Source organism: Pelmatolapia mariae, linkage group LG5, assembly GCF_036321145.2.
Source record: "Pelmatolapia mariae isolate MD_Pm_ZW linkage group LG5, Pm_UMD_F_2, whole genome shotgun sequence".
Taxonomy (NCBI): domain Eukaryota; kingdom Metazoa; phylum Chordata; class Actinopteri; order Cichliformes; family Cichlidae; genus Pelmatolapia; species Pelmatolapia mariae.
The window spans coordinates 8675215-8697747 of record NC_086231.1 but is presented as its reverse complement, the minus strand read 5'-3'; the positions used below and the strand labels follow the sequence as shown (position 1 = coordinate 8697747).

The 22533-nt window shown below is 38.9% G+C and overlaps 1 protein-coding gene across 1 annotated transcript in view; it reads left to right on the top strand.

Moving 5' to 3' along the window:
* Positions 1 to 22533, top strand: part of LOC134627455 (metabotropic glutamate receptor 4-like) — a 190832-nt gene that overhangs the window by 17830 nt on the left and 150469 nt on the right. The window contains exon 2 of the mRNA XM_063473539.1: positions 19590 to 20639. Coding sequence (XP_063329609.1) covers positions 20076 to 20639 — 564 coding nt within the window. The 5' untranslated portion in view covers positions 19590 to 20075. The remainder of the gene's footprint in view (positions 1 to 19589; positions 20640 to 22533) is intronic.

The following is a 22533-nucleotide window of genomic DNA, read 5'->3' as shown; positions in this document are numbered from 1 at the left end:
TTTATGATGGGACTCCGGGTTTGATTGATGATCTATCAGTTTTGTTCAAAATTAAACAACAGCTCAACTCACTGTAAATATACTGAAATTTTGTATTGACATCATCTGTGGAGAGAAAAATCCTAATGACGCAGGTGATCCTGTGATGTTCAGTCTTGTTGCCAACAATGATTTTTTTTTTACTCATCCAGGAAAATGTTGCAAAACTTGGCACAAATATTCAAACATTTTTTGAACTGCAAGTTCAGTATTTTCACTTGAAATTGAATTGAATGGCCATCAGCAGTTTTAATCAGTTACATAGATATGGCCAGTGGACACCCTCTCCCCCGGTAGGAAGCTTGGTATTCAGTTATCGTCCACTGTAATCAGTGATAAACAGAAATCAGCTCAGCTTATAAGTCTAGAAAAACCTTTAGCTGTTCTGTGATGAAGTGCATGTAGAACGGCATGTGGTAAATGACAAAATTCAGCTTGGAAACACGTTGCTTGCTTACTAAAGATTGTCCATTCATTTTCTTCTGCTTACCCCAGCTGCCATAGGGCCAAAGATGAGGTACACCCTGGAGTGGTTGACCGCCTTCTGCAGGAGAGACACGCTCACATTCATTCCTATGGCCAATTAAGAATTACCAATAAATCTAGCATGTTTAGGCTGCGGAAGAACAACAACCTGGAATATCCAGGCAGAAGCCATAAACAAACAGGGAAAACATGCAAACCCCACCCAAAGAGGCCTGCTGGTGGATTCAAACCAAGGACCAGCTTACAGTGCAGCGCTAAACTGCTGCATCACCTTCTCTGAAGGTTGTAGGTTTTTCTTTGTGTTTTTTTGTTGTTGTTTTTTTTTTACGATATTTTATACTGAACCAAACAGCCTAAAACCAACCAATAAGCAGTAAGCAATTTCAGTAGCAAAATGTGATTCAAATCATTCAAGTCCAAAAGATATTTCTTAATCTCCTGCCTCATGTGTGACCAATGTCAGCACCACTCCTCCTGCCAGTGGAGACACTCCACTCATTACGGAGGAACTTCTCCCCAGTGGAAGGTGTTATAATTTTCCACTGATCCTGCAAATAAGTGGAAAGAGCCCTCCTACATGTGATAAGTATTGGACTGATAACAGCTGATAATGGCCATTTATGAAGTGGGCTGATAACATTCAAAACAGGTCACTAATGACATCAGCCTCCCCTGTATTTTGTATCATTGAATTTTGAACATGGTTAACATTTTTGCAGAGAAACATCAATGTGAGGATATTTCAAATGTATCCAAGGAAAGCTTTAGACCTGCTACCCAGGCTCTGGGCAATTAGGCATTTCTTTTCTAATTTTATTCAATAGTATGTGAGATAAATATAATATACAGGCAACCTTATGTTATATAAAAGTTCTTTAATAGTAGTGCTACAGTTCTGAAACATTATAGCTCTAAAGACGCTGACCTTTCTTTTACCAAAGGTGTATGTGCTCTGCCACCTTTCTCAAAGCTTTTCTCAAAGGAGCCCTGGACAGCCTTGTTCAGACACAGAAGGTTATTGTCTATATGGCTTTATAAAGTCAGGGCAGTCATTCAAAAGAAAATTTTAAAGACCATTCAGATGCCTGTTGTCACTGGATTGTATATTGATATTGACAAGTCACTCAAATATGCTTATGTTTTGTTATTTTAATGTTCAAAACGATATTTAAATTTTGTTCTAATTTGTAATCCTTTTGCACAGCATATTTTAAAAATCCCCATTAAGCTTATATTTATGCTAATAAATCCGATCCATTTATACTTTAAATACTTTAACATACTTCATTTCATTGTTGTTTATCTGACGGTTATGCATCAAATCAAGTTTATTACTGTGTTGATTTATATGTGATTGAAATACATAATCCTTCACATTAGTCCCAATATTTTTATATTGTTGTCTTTTTATCTTTAGCATAATGTTATTGCACGCATATGAACAGGAACATCGATAATTCGCAGTTGCTCCTACTTTGTGCTGAAAGGCCATTTCAAGTTCTATTTTTTTTAGAAGACATTACACCTGTTCATGAATATATGCATATCTCATCAGCCACACTTTGCAAGAGGCAGTTTTCATGCTCACAAGCATTGTTGTGTTGCATGTGAATGCAGGGCTTGAGTTGACGTGCTTGTATAGTTTAATACTTACACTCATTGCTGCAAATTGAATGTAGTTAATAAGTGGCGCTAACTTTTCAAAATGAAATTCATTTCCAGGCACAGTCATTTTCTTGTTTAGTTATTACTTCAGATGCAGACAAAATAGGGCCATCTTCCAAATGTATTTCTGAACATATCTTTGTTAGACGTAATGGGTTATGAATGTGAAATGAAAATAATCACAAATTGGTTTCCAAGGTTGTGTCAGTTAATTAGCACCTGCTTAAGTGGTCAGTGGAGATGTCCACGTCGTAGTGTGGGATGAGGCTGTGAACAGCATCAAAAGAGCGCCCATTAACCAAAAATGTTCTGAGTAATAGTGGAAATTATTGAAAGTGTTTCACAGGGGCACTCTAAAGGCTGCATAATGCAAAACAAAACAATGCCACAAATTAGCAATATTACACAATACATAAATAAAAAAAAACACAACAATAACAATAATAAAATGGAGAATTAATATGAGCTGATTTAGTTTAGTACATAACAAGAGCACAAATGAAATCTTAAGGAGCATCACTGCCATGTTCTCTTTTTTTTCTTTTTAAGAAGTGGTCTTTGTGCAGGAAATGACTACTTATATTTGCTGCTGGTAGAAAAAGAAATCTCATTAGCAGTCGAGCTTCATGCTCTGCAAAATTGTCAGTGACATCCTTCTCTCCTGCCCCCTGAAGACTTGTTACAGTGTTCAGGGCAACTTGTGAAGGCATGGCAGTGTAAACTGATGTTTGAACTGTGACATGAATGCAGACAGAGAGGCGGTATTATTTTCTAGAAGAGACATCTTTCTCCTCGAACAATGGCCCCCTTCTTTTTCATTCAGATAATCTTATTTGATATTGCATTGTCGTGCTGTCTTCAAAAGTGTCACATAGCAATTACACACTTGTAAAGACCTATAGGCTGTGCAGTTCAGACATTTGCACATTATGCTCACTTGTTGGCTGATATGCAGGGAAGGTCTGGTGTTTGTTTTTTCTTTGATCCGTTTGTCTCACGTCCAAAAAGATGCACTGGAATTTGTTAGGCTGGCCTCCTACTCTTCTCTTTGTCAGCATAGTCTCTGCTATAGCAGTATTATTTGACTTCAGGTTTATTAGCAGGGTTCAGTTGTGAATAGCCGCTTACAGCACAACAGATGATTCACCAATTTTTCATTACTCATTCTGACAAATGCTGAAACTAGTATTACTGTCTGACACAAATTCCTGCCACAATGTTTTCATATTCTTTCTCAAACAATGCAAGGTAGCGATCACATTTAAGGTCACTGCTATCTCACATTGTATTGGGGTATTTGGCAAGGATTTTTTTTTTATCTCCTCTCAAACAATACCATTTATCTTATCCAATCATCTGCCCTTACAGATCAAATAATGTTATATACTTACTTCAGTCAGATCTATGCGCTCCTGCTTCTTTTCATACAGGACTTTTTGCTGCTATACCCAACACTCACAGTCTCAATTTTTACTAAGCTTGAATTGAGCTTGGGTCTATAGGCGACTTTCTGTGACATTTCAATAAACAATTTCTTAGTCTTTATTGACAAACCCTGTCAAAGACTGCCAAAGCTGTTCCACTGTAACAAAGACATCAGCTATGACTTAGACACAGTTGCCAGGTACAATTTTGCTGCACTTATGGTAAGCTGAAGCTGGTGAACAGAAGGCTCTCCAGCCTACATTCTGCCTGCCTGTGCATTTCGTGGTGAATGGCTACTCTCACTTGCAGCTCCGGAAGGAGTGCCCGTACTGTCAACATCTGCTGCAGGTCTCAAAGGACCTGCAGGCTGTTGCACTACAGAGAATGTTTGCTTTTAATTCATACAAGCATTTGGATAATGGGAACTCTGTTCCTGAAAAACAGAAAAATAAAATTCACACTCACATCATCAAAGAAAGTCAGAGAAGATGGGTCATAGTGAAAGGTGTCTTTTCAGGTTAGTGAACGGGTGTTCAATCTCATGCTGAAAGCATAAATATAGTAAGTATGCATAAAAAAGCTTGTCTGTACGCATGATGAAAAGATGCTTAAAATTAGCCATCAAGACTACAAACAAAAACAGACACATTTTCACGGTAGCCATTACATACGAGAGGGTCTGTGATTTCAAAATTAGAGGTTTGCAAATTGATGAGCACTGGTCAGTGGACATTCAGAAAAGGAGGATGGCTGCATCAATGGGATCGTGGTGATGAATTCTAGTCTGACAGAGCAAGTGTAAAATTGATTCGAATTAGACACAGAGAACAATTACATGTTTTGTGTGGACACTATCAATGTGCACGAAACAAGACTCATTTTCTCATTTATTTAGCTATAATCCTGTGTTGCATACCCAAAGGCACAATACAATACCTTACTGCAGGGTCTCACGGTACAAAGCGCCTTGAGGCGTCCGTTGCTGTGATTTGGCACAATATAAATAAACCAGAATTAAACTGAAAAGAAGAACGTGTAAACAAAAGGGTAGAAATTTCATTATGGTTCTGGACACGTGTCAGCATTGTCCAGTCATTTCACTCAAAGTGAAAAAAAAAGTTGACTCCTAACTAATTACTCTTATTAACGTAAAAATATAGTTTGCTTCTGAAGAGTGCGCAGCTGTATGACTCTTTGCTATTAGGGGACAAGAAAAATCTTAACAATAAGCATTAAAGATAAGATATAAGATAAGATCATGAAGAAGAGGCTGCTGAAAAATCACAATGGCATGCAAGAGTGTAAGAAAAATAACACATGCCATGTATACAACATCAGTAAAGATAAGGAAGTAGCAAACTAAGACAAAAAATGGTGCTTTAGTTTCACTCCTACTTGCAGAGTTTAATGCCTATATAAAAAAACAAAACAAAACAAAACAAAAAACTGCCTCTTTGCCCTTTTCTAAATGTTATTGATTTCTGTTTGGGGGAAAGAGCGCCCTCTACAGCAACCCACATTTAATACCCATTCACGGCTATTTAAAACAGTGCAGTCAAGCCAAAAGAAGCCAGGTGCACATTTTAATTAAAAACACATTTTTCCAATTACAGCTGAAACCGTGAACCTAAAATAAAAAGCGAAGCAAATGTAGTGAGTTCAAGCAAGCTAATTATGGTAAATTAAATGGAAAGTTACAAAAGATAGAATCAAAGCTTAAGGCTACCTAACTTTATATGTTTGCTTAATGCCAGGCTGCAGCACTAGGGAGGTTGATGGCTTCATTTTTCTTTTAGCATTCAGGTCTGGGCTGCTTCCTAAAATTATTTTCTTAAGTTGCATTCATTGACCCATCAACTCTGGGTACTTCAAATCCGGATCTAAGAAGGCAGAGAAGGAAATAGGAAAAAAAAAAGAATGTTTTCTCTTAAGGTACCTGGTGAGTCTTTCCAATAAAATAATCGGTGAGTCATTGTCTTTTTTCGTTTTTGTTTGTTGGATTTACTGATGGCAGCCTAGTGTAGCGCTGTGTATAAAGTGGGCTGTTGTTAGTGCTGTGCAGCTTGCATTGCTTAATTGTGCAGTTCCCTTGTTGGGCTGGATTTGTTAACAGTCAGGTGTACAGAGGCTGACAGAAGGCTACATGCTGACAGTGCTGTGTGCATGCAGACCCACAAAGCTCCAGGATGGAGCTCATTAAGGTGGATGAATGAGTGGTCAGATCACCTCTTCAGTGCGTCATTTTCATATTATTTCATCTTTGCTTTGCTTTTAAGATGCTGTAAATTGGGTTTACTGTATTGAAAATTACCCGAACAATGCTGGACATGGATGAAAAGAGCATGGCTAAATTATGGTTGGTTATACATTGAGGATTTAGGCTGCTGTTTAAGCATTTATAATGACTGAAGCTGTTATTTTACTATTTATGGAAAGATTGTTTTGCATTTACGTGATCAGGAAATTGGGCAGCTTTTCATCCGAAAGTCCAAAATAAGTTGAAATTTAGTTTAAAAACAAACAAACAACACACACTTATTTCTAAAAACTGTATTGATAATATTTTTAATTTGAACATTTAACATAATTCATTTCTTTCATTTTCTCAAAACTTTAAACACAAAACCAGTTTCAACAGTGCTTAATTGGTACTAAGGGGTCCAAAGTGTGCCAAGAAAATATCCCAGACACCAATTCACGATCGCCAGCCTGAACTACTGATACAAGGCATCATCCATGCTTTTATGTTTATGCCAAATTTTGACTCTGCTACCTAAATGTTTGTGAGGAAATCAAGACTCATCAGACCAGGCAACGTTTTGTCAATCTTCCATTATTCAGTGTTGGTCAGTCTGTCCAAATTTTAGCCTCTGTTTGTTGTTTTGAACTGCCAGGAGTGGCACCTACTGGGGTCTTCCTCTACTGTACCCCATCTGCTTCAACAGTTTCTTCAATGTGTTTTGTGTTCAGTGGTTATTTGAGTTACTGTTTCCTCTCCGTCAGCTTGAAGCAGACTGGACATTCTACTCTGATACCTCTGGCATCAACAAGGAATTTCTGCCCAGAGAGCTGCCTCTCACTGGAAATGTTCACTTTTTCAAAGCATTCTCTGTAAACACTGGAGATGGTTATGCATTTCCTGAAAGACTGAAAACAACCTGTCTGGCGCCAACAATCATGCCAACTTCAAAGTCACATAAATCACCTTTCTCATGCTTGGTTTGAGCGTTAGCAAGTCATCTTGACCACACCTGGGTGCCTAAATGCATTGAGTTGCTGCCATGTATTTAACTGAATAGATATTTTAATGAGCAGTTGAACAGGCATACCAGTGACCGATGAGTACGTTTCTTTTTCTTATGAGTAAATCATAGTGTGAGAAATATAGTCTCATACTAAACAGTTCTTCTATTACTTTACAAATGTGGTCTGTTGCAGCGGGTCAAATTTCTTCTGAAATTACTGAAATGATTTTGCTCTTTCTCCTCTACCTCACAGTTAGTTTCCATCCACTGATATTTTCAACATTCAGCTCACCATTGCTGGCTGTGGGTTCTGAACTGCCTCAGTTTCGGGCTTCAGGTTTATCATCCTTAGCAACAAGTGCGAACAATTCGGTGTTTAAGAAATGGCATCTGTGCTGTAGTTTAACTTTTGCTTCCTGTGGTTACCATTATGCGTCATAACGGAACCACTGTGCAGAATGTGTTTTAGTGAGTGGGGATGTACTTAGAGTTTTACAAAAAGGTTAAAGGAGAACTGCAAATTGCACCTAATTAGGTGAAAACAGTTTAACGTTTTGCCAAAAGACAGATTGATTCGTTTAGGACACTGAGAATTTGCTTCAGAAAATGCGAGTTAGTGTTTTAACAATTCAGGAAAGCTGTAATAAAGCAAGGTTGTGAAAGCTGAACTGAGGATAGATTTTACTGTTGGTTGTGCAGTCTCTTCCTTCCAGCTTATTTTGTGCTGTGTTGCAGAAATTACAGTAGAAACACTGTCCTGTTGTTAACATTGGGGATATATGGTGCTCTTTGTTAGCTTGTCCCCTGTTGACTCTGTGTTTTTTGCTTGTTTGCAGGTCTACTTATGTGTTCCCAAGAAAGCATGAGGTGCAGAGACTTAAATTTTCACATAATCAGCCATCTTCTCTGAGATACACTGAAAGACTACGTTTCTCACGCTGCATGTGGTGGAGATTATGAGCTTGTACTCAGAAGGGAGGCCTTCCGATTCAGGCTTTTACTCTCTAGAGTCCCTGGGCCTTATGTATTTTGTATTAGCTGCTATAGATTAAAATTGTTCATACAGTTTTCTCTGGGGGATAGAAGGTGATGGCTCTGCTTGAAATATGTGTTGCATTTTTCTCTTTCTCTTGCAATTTATGTAAAGAGACCTGATAGGATTTGGATTAGGCAAACAGACTTAAGACCAGATGAACTGAACAGAGGCTGTATCTCGTGCCCTTATAGTTTGTGTGACTGCACATCGCTTTGTTCCCATTATCTTGAAAAATCTAACGAGCAGACACTATACTTGCAAACCACTCATTCTTACAGATATGCCCTAGTTTTCCATATGTTGCTGCTTCAAGTGATTCAGCTGGAATTGGGTCTGTCAGGGGAACAGGTTTGATAAGACATAATTCCTTAATCCTGACAGGCAGGCAGGTCTAGCCCAACAGATACAGTAAATCAATCAGTGTGTCTGAGAAGTACCTGCCTTCAGTATTGACTGTGACCCCACCACCCCCATGCTATTCTCACGCACACACACACACACACTTTCTAGGACATGCTCTATAGTCTCTTTTTGCATTCACACTCTGTAAATACGAAGCTTTGGTACATTATAGTCTAAAATACAAAGTTGAAAAGAGAGTGTATTTGACCCACAAGATGAAGTATGGTAGGCATCATTACCAAGAGCCGCTTAGTGTCAACAGGAGGCTGGAGATGGTTCACCTCATACCATCTTTTTACTGGGCCATTAACCAGGCTCACATAGTGCGTAAGAATGAGCAGCCTTCAGTGCCAGAGGCTTTGAGAGACCAAGGTGTTTGGATATATTTTAACCTGTAGATTCAAGATTCAAGCCTGCCTTCTGAATCGTATTCAGTTCAGGCCCCCAGGTATGCATGTGATGGCTGGTAGGAACTGAAAGCTTTATAGGGAAATATAATGGTGATGAATACTAAGTAGACCTGGCCCCCCTGTTTTTTTTTCCTAAGACGAGAGGCTAAAGAATGTATTGGAGGATAAGACACTGTGAACCATAAGGGTGAGAATTTGAGGATTGTGGAGGTGTATATTTCATTGTTAGAGCAAGATAATAGTCATTGAATCAGTCAGTCAGTGAACAGGAAGTCAACAATTTCTCCCTTTCGCATAGCGTCTTCAACTTATTCAAGCAGCATTATATTTCTCCCACCAGTCTTCTGGGATAGGAGAATCAGGGCTTCTTCTCACATTTCAGTCCATTTATCTCTTGCTAGATGTGGCTCAGTGGCCTTTAGCCCTCCATTAGCCTGCACCGAAAAACATCCAGCGCAAGTAAACAAAAAAATTTAGGGATGGCCCACTTCTTCTCCCCCCCTCTGTTTTCAACTTTGACTTCCAAATGTCTTCCAGGATCTCCAAAACAACACATTACATTCGCTGTGTTTGGGGAAAACACAGCGATGGCCTCGTGTTAATAAGCCTTGTTTGCATGTTCTAAAATTTCTGTAGCTGGCACAGAAATGGAGCGGCTCTCTGGTGCGGTTGTCATAAAGTTGATATTTCAAGAGATAAATTACACCCTGGTTTCCTGAGGGTTCTCAGCGAAGGGAAATCAAACGGCCACAGTCAGCTATTGCATAATATCATGTCTTAGCAAGATTTACCACATATCTCAGGGTTCTAAATAAATCACAACTGTCAACTGCATTTTGCTGTTTCTGTAATTAATGCGCCCCGGAGATAAAATATTCAAGCTCCCAGCTCCCATCTCTCTTTATATCTAACAGTGACAAAACACATCAGATGTCGAGGGAAAGAAATTGGGATCATTTCAGTCATTTTCCTGTCTGTAAAATTGTTTTTCCCATTGGACCACTTTGGTAGTGATGTACCAAATCCATACATAATACTGGACATTATTCCATCAGTGTAACAAGTTAATTGATTCATTTTTCAGCAACATGTAGTATGTAGCAGCGGATTAGGTGATCAGATGATTACTAGACAAATCATTTACTGTTATTTATCAGCAAAAAACATGCACTGATTTGCTTTTCTCTCTCTTTTTGAAAGGCTATGATAATGTTTACAACTTGGGATAACGGTGTGATATTTCAATGACTCTAGTTAGATATTCACAAGCCCCATTTGGATGGGATTACCATTAGTGTGGGACATGGGGGGGATAAAATAATCCCTGTGGATTAAGTAAATTAAAATTACCGTTCTGCTCAGGATTTTAAAATGAGATTCAGGAGAACAAAACAAACAAACAAACATGAGTAAAGGTTCATGAATCCACTTGGAATGACCCTCTAGAACCCATCTTTCTTCATTAACACAGAAATCCAATGATAGTTATTTGTACAGCTTTGGTACATTACAAATGGGACCCACTAATTACTAATTTTTCTTGCTTGTAATGTTACCAAAATGTAAATAGACACAGGTTAGAAATTGGACCCTGAAGGGAACAGCAGTATCTACCGTTATCTTTCATTACAGCAGCCAATCAGTGGGCTTTGCAGGGTGTAGCTCTTTTGATAGCTTTAATTTATTCCTTCATGTCTTCTCTATTTATTGGTGGTAACATTTTTGACTTCTTCCATTTTCACACAAAAGCTGAGCTTCATACTGAGCTGATAAAATGGAACTGAAGGGGGGAAAAACTATGAAACTTTAAAAAGCAAAGGTTTCACTCTAGATGGAATTTAAATTGCATGAGAACTTGTGAGTTTGTGAACGAACAGTAGGCTCAATTATTAATGGTGGGGAGGTGGTGAAAAATTATTTGCATATATGTGCTGATTTAAAACCACTGACCAGAGTAGGTAATAATAAGGTCACCATGTCTTCTTTTGAGAAATCATGTCTGAAAGTCACAATGCAGAATCAACATGAAGGTCAAATTCAAATTAGAGCCCAGCTCCATCTCACATGCATTTAAACAAAGTCCCCAATAAAACCTCACACATAGTACCTAAACAGTTTGAATATTTTTACACAGTCACATCCTACTTTAAATCATAACTGGTAAACAAAGCTGCAGTTTTACATGTAAGGAGACAACATCTTACATTCAGGTCCTTGCCAAACAAGTTCAAACAATGTCTGTGCAGACAGTGACACAGAAGTGCACTGGTAGTGATGCATTTTTCATCAGCCAGTAATGATTGGTTTGCCAGAACTGAAGAGGGGAGTTTTGTGCAGGATTCTGCAAATAGAAGTCTGGTGGAAAAACCAAGAAAGATTTTAAAAAGAAAAAAGAAACTTGCTGTTCAAAGAATTTATTTTTCTTTAGAATTCTTTTTGTCATTTTATTTTTGCTAATTCAGTAGTCTGCCCCTTTCTACAAGTAGCACAACTGCCAAATTGTGCCATAATTTGAAGTCTTTTTTCTTTGTTGTGTTGAACTAGAGCGTTGTAGACAGACACTGATAAATATTCTCCTCATATAAGATTAGAGAATTTAGAGTCTGGAGACCTGACATTGTTTGGCAGATGCTAAGTACTATAAAGCGAAGCACCAGTGTAGAAGTCGCCTCTCCTGTCTCTGATGGATTTCTGAGCTCACACGCTATCCAAGAGCCAAGGCAAAGCAAGCTAGCTACCTTATAATGATTTATGAAGTTTCCACTGCATTTCTGAGCTCACAGCTTGTCCAATCTAATCATTTAAACAGCAAACTGTATATAAAGCTGTAATTCTTTCATTCGGAGACTAAAAGGAATCCTTTATCTGATGGGTTTTTAGGGTATATGTATTGTTTTTGGCTTTGCGGTTTTTACAATTTAAAACAAATCTGTCGCACATAGTATTTTATTCTTTTTAGATGAGAGCATGCATGTGCATGCAGTTAGAGTGGGGTGTTTTGCTTCACACACACACATATACATCTCGAGAAATATTTGCAGATGCATGCTTCTGGGCTGACAGTGGCCGGCTGGAAAATTTCAACATTTCGGCCAACCCTGACTGATACTCTAATTATTTTTGCAATATACACACTCCCTGCTGATTTTTTTTTTCTCTGAGAATTGAAAAGATGATATCAGTAGGTAAAAAGCTGTTTGAATAATTACTGTGGAAATTGTGCATCCTGACTCTTCAGGAGTATTTATACCTTGGGCCACTTTTGTAAACAATAATTATGGTAAACTGGAATAAGTATGAAGGCAGATTGAGCCAAACTTTTCTGTTTTTTTCTAATTAGGCAAACTAACACCTATATTGGAAGCTGTCAGTATTAACTGCATGGCTTGGCTGAGGCACTGCTGCTTAGAAACTTGACACACTCAAGAGAGAATAAACCTCACATTCAGGCTGCACAGATCTGAATGAGGCTTCTCTCTATTGTAAAGGATGACACAAACGAACATGAAGATTGCTCTTTGTCTTAGATGCATAGTTTGACAGCTGGCAATAAAAACTCTTGTCATCAAGACCCGTTTTGTAGTTCTGCATGGAGGCGTTTGAAGGCTTGAAGATTTGTATTATCAATATTATGCAAATATACTTTAGTAGTAACTTTGTGCAGAGCTGGAATTGTGTCTATACTTCTCAATAAATTCCCTGTCTGAAACCTGTGTAACAAAAGATTTTGCATTGTTTTGAGCGCATTAATGGTTATGCTTTATAGTTCCAAAGTTTGGGGCACTAAGAAATAAGGTTTTTCTTTAAAGAGAATCAAATTTGCTGTTATATAACACGATGAGTCATAAATTATTTTTGATGAATGTCTCCATTAAAATATTTCTGATGAGTTTATAATTAGTGAGAACAAATGTGCTCGATGCAACACTAAACACTCATTGACTAAAAAAGCAAATCCAGTACAAAACTGAACTCTATAATATACAAGAAGACAGTAGATGCAGGTAAAAATAATCACTGTGTTTTCTGTTGTAACAGTACTGGAATTACTGTATTGTGGTGCTAAAAATCAGCTCAATGACAGATGGCCTAGCTCACCCTAGCGTTGTGCACCAATTGTATGGCAATTTTTTTTCTTTTTCAGTTCAAGAAATAATTATTTTCCCCATTCCACTTTTAAGTTTGATTCACCCGATCAATATGTCCTTTTAAGGCTTATTTCAGTAATTTTTTTTCTTTCATTAGAAACATAGTGACAGCCTCTTCCAAGCTCTCAACTCCTTGTGTGCAGCTAAGCCCTCCTCTCTCCATTCATTTTCCTCAGGGCAGCCTAGTTCTACCTTCCTATTGATCTGCTGTGCAGCATCAACATGCTGGAGTGTCAATTAGAGAACCCATCCTGCCCATCTGTGAGAGGAGAGCTGCAGCATTTCTCAAACTTTCCCTGGCTCACTTGGCCATCCAGCAGCTGCTCAGGTCTCTGAAGATAAAGAGGGGAATAATCGTTTTAGAATAAATAATAATTTATCTCAGCTATACCCTTGCTCATATTTATAATGTTCCTTTCGCAGCACTGATTAGAATGTAAAATACTTGCACTAGCGGTGTGATTTCTAATGTAAAGTGATAAATATTACGAGGGAATTTTAAGGAGTAAGGGCAGATCTGCAGAACACATTTGTCTGCTTCAAAGAGGACACCTCTTATTTATTTATTTATTTTTTCTCAGGTGGATTGCATTTGTAAGGGTAGGCATGTTGAGGCGAGCGAAGCGAAAACCTTTTATTTATTTATTTTTAAGCGAACGCAGGCTGTCTTCAGCATTGTTTCGCTCAGTAACCAAAGTCTGGTGTGTTGCAGATCTCTTCCAGTGGCTTTAGTATTTCCAAGACTGGCTTGAATACAAAACAGCTTTCTGGAAATCAGGTTCTAAAAGATGGGGTTGAATGTGAAAACAAGATATTCAACATCGGGTTGTTTTTATTTTTTTTGTTTTCAAAGGAGAGCGTACCACTGTGACATTATTGGTCTTAATGTTTCCTGACCTCGTCAAATCTGTGTATATATTTCTGTCATCCCCATCTACTCTAGGATATCAGCAAGAATACAGCAGACAGGCACTGGTAGAATATTGTGAGTCTTCTTGGTTTTTTGAAAATGAAGTTCAGTTTTTAAGTCTACAACCTGAGTCTCTTTCTGTCTTTACCCTCTGCTTCATGAGAGAGGACGGCTGATGTGCAGCTGCAATTTAAATGGCCAGCGACTGTGTTTCTGAGTAGAAACTAGAGATGGCACGATACCACTTTTTTATGTCCAATACCGATATCATAATTTTGGATATCTGCCAATACCGATATGAATCCGATATAGTGTATTTTTGTAATCAATACAACTGTTTTTTTTTATAAAAATCTTGCTGCATTTTGTATACGTTCATACTGAAGTTTGACAAACAAAACACTAAAACTATTCTGTTATACCTGTATGCAAAAAATACACTGCACCCAAAATATTTTATAGTTCAGCTACACTGATCAATCTAACAAACTTAAACCTGCACCATCCTCCCTATTCTGGTATTTTAAAGAGTACTTAGGAGAAATATTAAACAACCTAACTAATAGGGTTGCCAACTCCCAGCAAAAAAAAAAATAGGGAACCACCCCCCACCCTCTGCCTCATGATGCTTAATCGATGTAATCAACTTTAATTTAATGCACGTGTAAAAAAAAAAAAAAAAAAAAAAAAAAAAAAAAAAATGCACAGCAATCAATTATTTTTCTACAATAATTAAACTGATTCAACATCTTTCTTCAACAGAATTGCAGACTGCAAAGATGGTACCTTCCCAAGGGAAAAAGTACTATAGCTTACTAGAGTATATATTAGACTTAATAGTTACTATATACAATAATGGATTTCTATACATTTAATCAGATGAAAACTTTGGTTGTAAGATCCAGATAATTATTTATTAAAAGTTAGACATTTTAAATGAAATAACAAAGAAAAGTATTTTTGTGCCCCCCTTTCCCTGTTAATGCCCTACCTGGCCCCCTGGCAAAACTTTGCTAGACACGCCCCTGCACAGTTACCAGCTGTCAGCAACATAGAAAAGGATCGTGGTGTTATTTGTCTCTCAGAAACAGTTCATAACTTCCCTTCAACTCATTCATGTCACCTAAAAGGTAAACCTGTTTCTCCATCACCTGTTCAGCTCTGATGATTCAGTAAGGACATCTCCTGGTTTCATCTTCATGTTTCCCTCTCACCACATATCCAAACCGATATCATGACCAGCAGCTTTTACAGCTGTGGCTCCAGCAAACAGCAGCTGATACTAGAAATTAATATTAAATCAGTTCTAACAACAGCTTATCAAGCTTAAACGTGCTGCTGTTGTTTATCCGATGGTCTCCTCTTTCTAGCGCAAAGTGGGCGATAAACAAACAAGAAAGACAGGACTTGCGAGAAAAAAGCCGACCAGCTGATCATTGATCAGTTTCACGGTTAAAGTAGCAACAGGGGAGGGAGGGGGAGAGAATGAGAGAAGAGTCAGCTTTGCAGCAAGGACAGAATAACTCCAGCTTTGTGTCTTTTTTTCATTCTAGCTGAAGTACGGGGCAAATCGCTTCCTTTTCACCTCAATATGGAACTCCGATGGCCAGTCCAGCTGTGGCTCCATATATCAGTTGTTAAGCTTAACGTGGAAATACTATGCAAACATTCAGAGATGACTTACGAACTTGCTTTACTTCTCTGGGATAGTTTTTTCCAAGATGAAATGCTGCGGTTTGGAAGCATAGCGAGGCTCCAAATGCTCCACCAGACCACAGGTCTGGCAGACAACAGCCGCTCTATCACGTGACACATACTGCTCCGATGTGTTGAGCTGGGTTACGCCAAAAAGCGCGTTTTGTGAGGTGATTTTGTGATACTTCGGATCGGATTACACTTTTTATTTCTCACCGACATCCGATCCAGTAATTTAGGTCAGTATCGGACCGATACGTAATATCGGATCGGTCCATCTCTAATAGAAACCTGGCTTTTTAAAATCAAAGTACACCTTTTTGGCACAGTCATAACAAAACATCTTTTAGTGTGTTAATTCATGCCCTTTTGTTCCCATTGAGAGTACATTAAATTAAATTATCAGCACTGACAGTGAAAATTTTGGTAAACGCTGTTTGTGGTCGGCATTTCAACGCCAAGTTTTAACTTCAACAGGTTTTTGCTTTTAGGCCACACCCACTTCTGACATGACTCTTCATCCCTTGCAAAGATAAATTAGATTATTGATGGCTAAAAACAACTTCATGACTTCATCTGATACGTTTTACTGCAGAAGCGAACAGGGAGCAAATCTGACAGCCAAGATGATGAGGAGCTCAAAAAACAGTGTGAAAAGTGGTAAGTAGCTGTCAGAGAAAATCATTCTGACCATTTCAAGAGCCTAACGGGAGAAAGTGGGAGTATGGGACTGATAGGACAAACTAGACAAATGTGCCATTCATCTGTCAGCCTATTTCCTGTTTCTTAAAAAGCTTCAATGACGAAAACTCTCCTGTGATTGTTAATAATCATATCTCAGAAAAAATAACATGGTTTTCCGCAACCAGGCCTAGTTGTGATAACAGATATTGCAGTACTAATTTTATGGTATATAGGCTAATTTAGATTACAGTGTGAATCAGCACCATCTCATTCCTTCCTGTTCCCACTTAAAGTCAGATTATTATTTGTTGTTGTTGTTGTTGTTGTTGTTTTCTTTTTTCTTTTTTCTTTTAGAATATTTCCATTAGAACTCTCTTTAAATTGAACCCTGTGTATATAATTGACCATCTTGTTTGTGTAGGGTTAATGCAAGAAGTTGAAATTCTTGAAAATATATTATTGCTAACCATTTTGGGTTTATCAGTACTAAGGAGTTACTGCTTCCACTGTCGCTTGCAAGGCCGTTTAACATTACACACTGATTTGCCTGAAGGTTGATGGCCTTTTGAAATGAATACATAGTCTGCTCTGAAATATGCTTTTGCACCTGAGGAAAGGTTGTTCTCTGATATGAATCTCCAGTAATTCCTGCAGCTGTCTTTGACATTTTCTAGCTGGTAAACATTTTGGTTGTTTTGTGCTTCGTATGGTTTTTGAGGTATGCTATTAAGAGCTCATCTGTGAATGTGTACACATTTTGTACTTTCATTCAGTACGTTTTTTTTTTCCTGAAAATGAAAACAGCAGAATTCCATAAAATAAAGGCAGAACATAGATTTTGTGCGTTACATGGAGTATATTCCAGATGTTTTTATAAGCCACACAGTAAAAACACTGATTGTGCTTTCTGTGAGATTCTACATCACTACTTATCGTGCTGAATTGAAGTCTGACAAGTGGTCTGTTGTAACCTCAATGCTTCATCAAAACAGAAGTTATAGTTTTGGCTGAATGGTGATTGCTTCTGAGATGATTAATTCTAAGACAGCCCACCCTGAATGCCCTGAGATTCTAAAATATCAGAAAGAATTGTCTGCATTGTGGCTAAAGATGAAACACTATAAGATATTAATCTGTAACAAGACAACACAAGCTGATTAACAAGATAATACTTCATGTAATCTTATGAGATATAAGATCTTCTTCCTTCAGTTGCACATGAGCTACTTCTACAGATTAGCTGGCTTTCTTCAGTCTGAATAAGACATGGGAGCTGTCACCCAACCAGCTTTTCTTCTGTTCAAGCAGAAGTTTGATGACATCTATCTTCAACTCTGCAGCCTTGCAGAACCGTTTCTTATTTGAACTGTTCAATGTTTACACCTGTATTTTTTTTTTTAAGACTATCTGTACCATGCTATGCTGGCAGCAGCACTCCCTGCCTCAATCTTAGTGTTTGCTTTAATGTCAGATGTGCTGCTGCATGGTTTGCGTTTGGTTATGGGGGCTAAGGTGAGTTGGCTGGCTTTCCAGTTGTCATCTGCCCTGCAGCAGTTTAAGTGGACCTGCAGTGAATCAACTCTGAAAAATTACTTCTCACTCAGTAGGAGATAGTTGGGTGTATTCAAAGGACCTTGTCACTTCCAATATGCTCTCAATGAATCTCCGCCGTTCCCGATGCAAGGCCTCAACCCACTCTGCTGGAAAACCAATGTCTACAGCTGTATTTTGTGACTGTGTGCAGGGAGATTGTTCCTTCAGAAGATATTACAATTTCAGGAATGAGAAGGGTGTAGATGTGTAGATACAAGATGGTTTATAGTGGCATATTTTGTGTGTCTGGCATGTGTGTACTTTTTATCTCAGGCAGAAAAAGGAGGAGGGCAGAAATAATAGTGCAGTGTAGTGATGAGTAGATGTGCATCACAGGAATCAACTTAGAAATTAAAAATCCGTCTTCAAATTTCCATTAAAATGTACCCAATGAGCTTGTTTACGACACCTGAATTTGCAAAGAATCTCGTAACATCATCTAACAGCACTCATAGCAGCAAAACAAAAAAGCAAATGCAGTTTGATATAACAAGAAAATAAGGTTTTAATGACTCAGAGTGCTGTTTCTACATGTTTTTGGTTGACTGCTCTAAATGTTCTGCTTAGCAATTTTTCCCCTCTTCTTTTTAATCTATAGCTATCTATATGATATCAGTGTGAGCAGATATACCTGATACGATTCTCTCAGGCAAACAACTCTAGCTGTGAACACAGACGTGCCACCCACATGCTAGTCAAAAAAAAATCTCATTTTGTGAGGGGCAGCCAATCAGAAGAAAGGTAGTTTAAAGAGAGGGGGAAGGGAACTAGAAATGGCTTCTTCGCTTTCATGCACTCCAAGGATAAAAAGAAATATGACATTGTTCCCCTTTAAGGTACACCATCTTCCTCTTTTGGCTGCTCACCACAGCAGATGATATGCCTCCATCTCACCCTATCCCTAACATCCTCCTCTGTCACAGCAGCCTTCCGTATATTCTTTTTTACTCTATCCATCAATCGTCTCCGTGGTCCTCGTGTTTTCCTTCTCCCTGACAGCTCCATATTCAACATCCGTTGTCTCCTTTAAGACAGAAGTTGGACATAAAAGTGGCTCTTCATAGTTAGTTTCAAACTCAGCCCATAAACCTGTTGCTTAGAAATACTTAAGTGACACTGAGGCCCACATATGAATTTTGTTATATTATACTGAATCTATATGGACTTGGTTTTGCCTGTTGTAAGCAGAAATATCCAGGTAATGCTGAAGTGGTTCTTTTGGCACAAAGGGGAATCTTCTATATGAGAAGCTTATTCAGCCCCTTGGACGTTTCTTTAAACTCTTTTATTTTTAATGATAAGCTTTGAAGACGTATATAACATGGTGGAAATGCTGATAGACTGATAAATACTAATTTCTGAGCAAAGTACTGCCACAGACCAGCAGCCTCATTACTACCACCAATGCTGTCAGCACAGTCTTATGTTAGTGGAACCATAAAAATGTCAGTACTTTTTGAATTTGTCAGTTTGATGGAAAATTGACAGAGAAAATGGGAAACATGATAGTCTGAGAATGTCACAGCATTGTGATTGTGGCTGAATGTGTTGCTGACATGGTTGATAGGTGAAAATGAAGCATGTGGGATCAGACTCGCAGCCCTCTCAACCTTGAGAGTCCATGGCAACCCACTGAAAGCAGAATGGTAAACGGAGGCAGGCTGTGTGAGAGAAAGAAATTAGTTTTGGACCAGAACTGTCTCTTAATTTCCGTATAATACTGCAGTAAAAAGGTTAAGAAAAAAGAAGAAAAAAGTATTAAAAATCTTAGACCAATACAAATCCCTGTGCTTTTTTGCTCCTGTTTTCTCTGTGCTATGTCTCACTTCTCTACTCTTTTTCATCTTTCAGGAATTCACTCTGAAGACTGTGGACCTAAGCAGGCCTGAGGGCTCTGACATATACCAAATCCCTGCCCAGGGGAACAGGGGAGATTAAAAACTTCTGATTGAGGTGGAGAGGAAAGAGACACAGAGAGAGGGAAGGAGAGACAGAAAGAAAGCTTATCGTTCACCTTTGTTCTTTTTAATGCCCCAAGTGAAAGATCTCCATAGGCATGTCTGTGAATAACAGCAAACACAAGAGCAGCTGCCCACCACTGTGGTCAGAAGATGGAGTGAGAGAGTGAGGGAGGAGACTAGAACAGGATTACATCCTGTGAAAGAGCCAAGCTCATATTCTACATTAATTGAATGCCTGGGAGAAAGGAGAGGCATGAGAGCAAGCCTTTTCAGTGCCAACTGCTTCAAGAGGTACTGCAATTAACCCTCTGGCCATCATAAAGTAATACCTGGCTTTTGTTGTTTTCCAATTGCTGGGTTTGGTTGTACATTGTGGATGTGTGCTTGGGCTGTGGTCATGTTTCAGCCCCTGGTGTGTAGACCGGAACGGACCGGCTCTCAAAGAAACGGCCTGATTCCTCCTCTGTTGCTGCTGCTTCTTTACACCTCCCTTAAGCCCGCTCAGGCGGCCAAACCCAAAGGGCCAGGACACACACATTTGAACTCTATTCGCATCGATGGGGATATCTCCTTAGGTGGGCTCTTCCCAGTACACGCCAGAGGGCACGATGGAAAGCCGTGTGGGGAGCTGAAGAAGGAGAAGGGTATACATAGACTGGAGGCCATGCTCTTTGCCCTTGACCGCATCAATAATGACAATAATCTACTGCCCAACATCACACTGGGAGCACGAATCCTGGACACCTGCTCAAGGGACACTCACGCCTTGGAGCAGTCTCTCACCTTCGTGCAGGCTCTGATCGAGAAGGACGGCACAGATGTCAAATGTCTCGGTGGGGGGGCGCCCATTATCACCAAACCTGAGAGGGTTGTAGGTGTTATTGGAGCCTCCTCCAGCTCTGTTTCCATCATGGTGGCCAATATATTACGCCTGTTTAAGGTAAGATTATCATTACTTATTAGCTTGGTTTGTTGGGATGTGCGAATTGCACAAAAATAGGATAGAATCAATTCCAAATGATGTATTAGCCTGAAAAATACATATGCTTTTGCTTCAGTGATGCACATAGATACTGTATTTGTTTGAATAATTAATAACACCGGATGGAAAACAGTACAAGCCGCTGAACAATGTGAGAGAACAATAAGTGTTCGATATTTGCTGCCACACAAAGACCAATTTCATAACTTCAGTGAGGAGATGCCTGGGTAAATCTCATCCCTCTGCCTGGTGCCCTGGAGGAGCTGGTTGCTAAGCAGTGAGAGGTATTGCCTGTCACAATACAAAAGTGATTAATAGGATTTGATTTCATTTTTGGCCTATAGCCTTTCCCTTGATCACAATAGTGTTTACATTTGTTTACACTACAGAAAAAAAAAATGTTCTCTTCATGGACATTTGGACATTTGATAAATTATTCAATACAGATTTTATTATCACGCCAGTCAGCCATGGCAGTGATAATAGTTCTTTTTCACTTTACCAAAAGTATGATTGGTATTTAACGCTTGGCTCACTACAAAAATAACAAACCTTTTTTGACTAAAAAGAATTAGTTTTTTAAAAGTACTGTCATGTTTGAAAAGGTTTCATGGGTAATTACACCTTTTTGCAAAATATTAGTCAAATCACTTTCAGTGAGATGAGGTAGTGGCTGATTTAAATTCAGTGATAATTAAAACCAGGAACTTTTCCTCACACAAACTTGGGGCTAAAAAAATATTTTAATATTTATACAAGACCCTGACTCCAGATTTTACCTTCACCTTGATCTTGCATGGAAATTTGTGTCTATTACTGTCCTTCTTTTCTTGCTTATGCTGCAAGGTCAAAGGGGAACTCAATCACACTCAAAAACATTCTTTCAGCTGATTCAGTGTTTGCCCAAGGACACTTCAACAGAACAGGTGTTTACTGTCATTAATTCTTTTAAAACGTCAGTTATCTGAAATGCCAGATGAGGAGCTGCAGATTCAACTCGAAGCACACTGCTGGACATTTTTTCAGTGCTGTATCACTGTACACAACACCAGATGAAAGCACAGCAGGCCACACATAGATTTTACTCGGGCAGGACACGTGGGTATATTGAGGGCTGTCCAAGTATATTTTGAAACCAGCCTTTTTTAAAGTGCACGTTAAGTTTGCAGCATGGCTGCTTCATTTCACAGATGTGGTGGCACCTGCAGCCAATTGCTGTCTACTAGGTTGTGCCTCCTCTAATGTGGGTGACAAACAGTCTTTGTGTGGTTGATATCACTTGGCAATTAGAAATGTAATTACTTTACAGACAGCACTGTAAGTCAGGTGTGCTGCACCTGTGGAATTTTTGGTATCAGCTTACCAAACACACTAGCGTTAGTTCGTAACTTAGCAGTCTATCCTCTTGTCCAAACATGGCAACCTCAGGCTCCAGAAAATCAACATGGTGGAAACCAAAATGCTAATACTAATGCTTCAAACTGTGGAGTCCAGAATATTATGTGATGTAACAGTGGTTACTTCCATCTTTTATATACAGTGTATGCTGCCAACCAGCTAACTGAGACCCTTTATCTTGTGCACGTTTCTGTACTGGCAACCAGGGGCGATTCTAGGATCAGAGCTTTGGGGGTGCTGAGCACCCAAAGGAGCTGCCCAGCCAGGCAAAATAAACTTTACAAGTCACGATGAGACTTCTTCCCTGTCTCTGTCAGTCCCTGCATCCTTAAATGTCTCCAGTTGTCACAAGTTCTCTATGACTGTCTCCTTGGTGCATTTAAACCCCTGCTCCTCCCTGTCCTCGTCGTCTGTTGTCTTTATCTCCGTTATCAGTCATCATAATTTTACCATC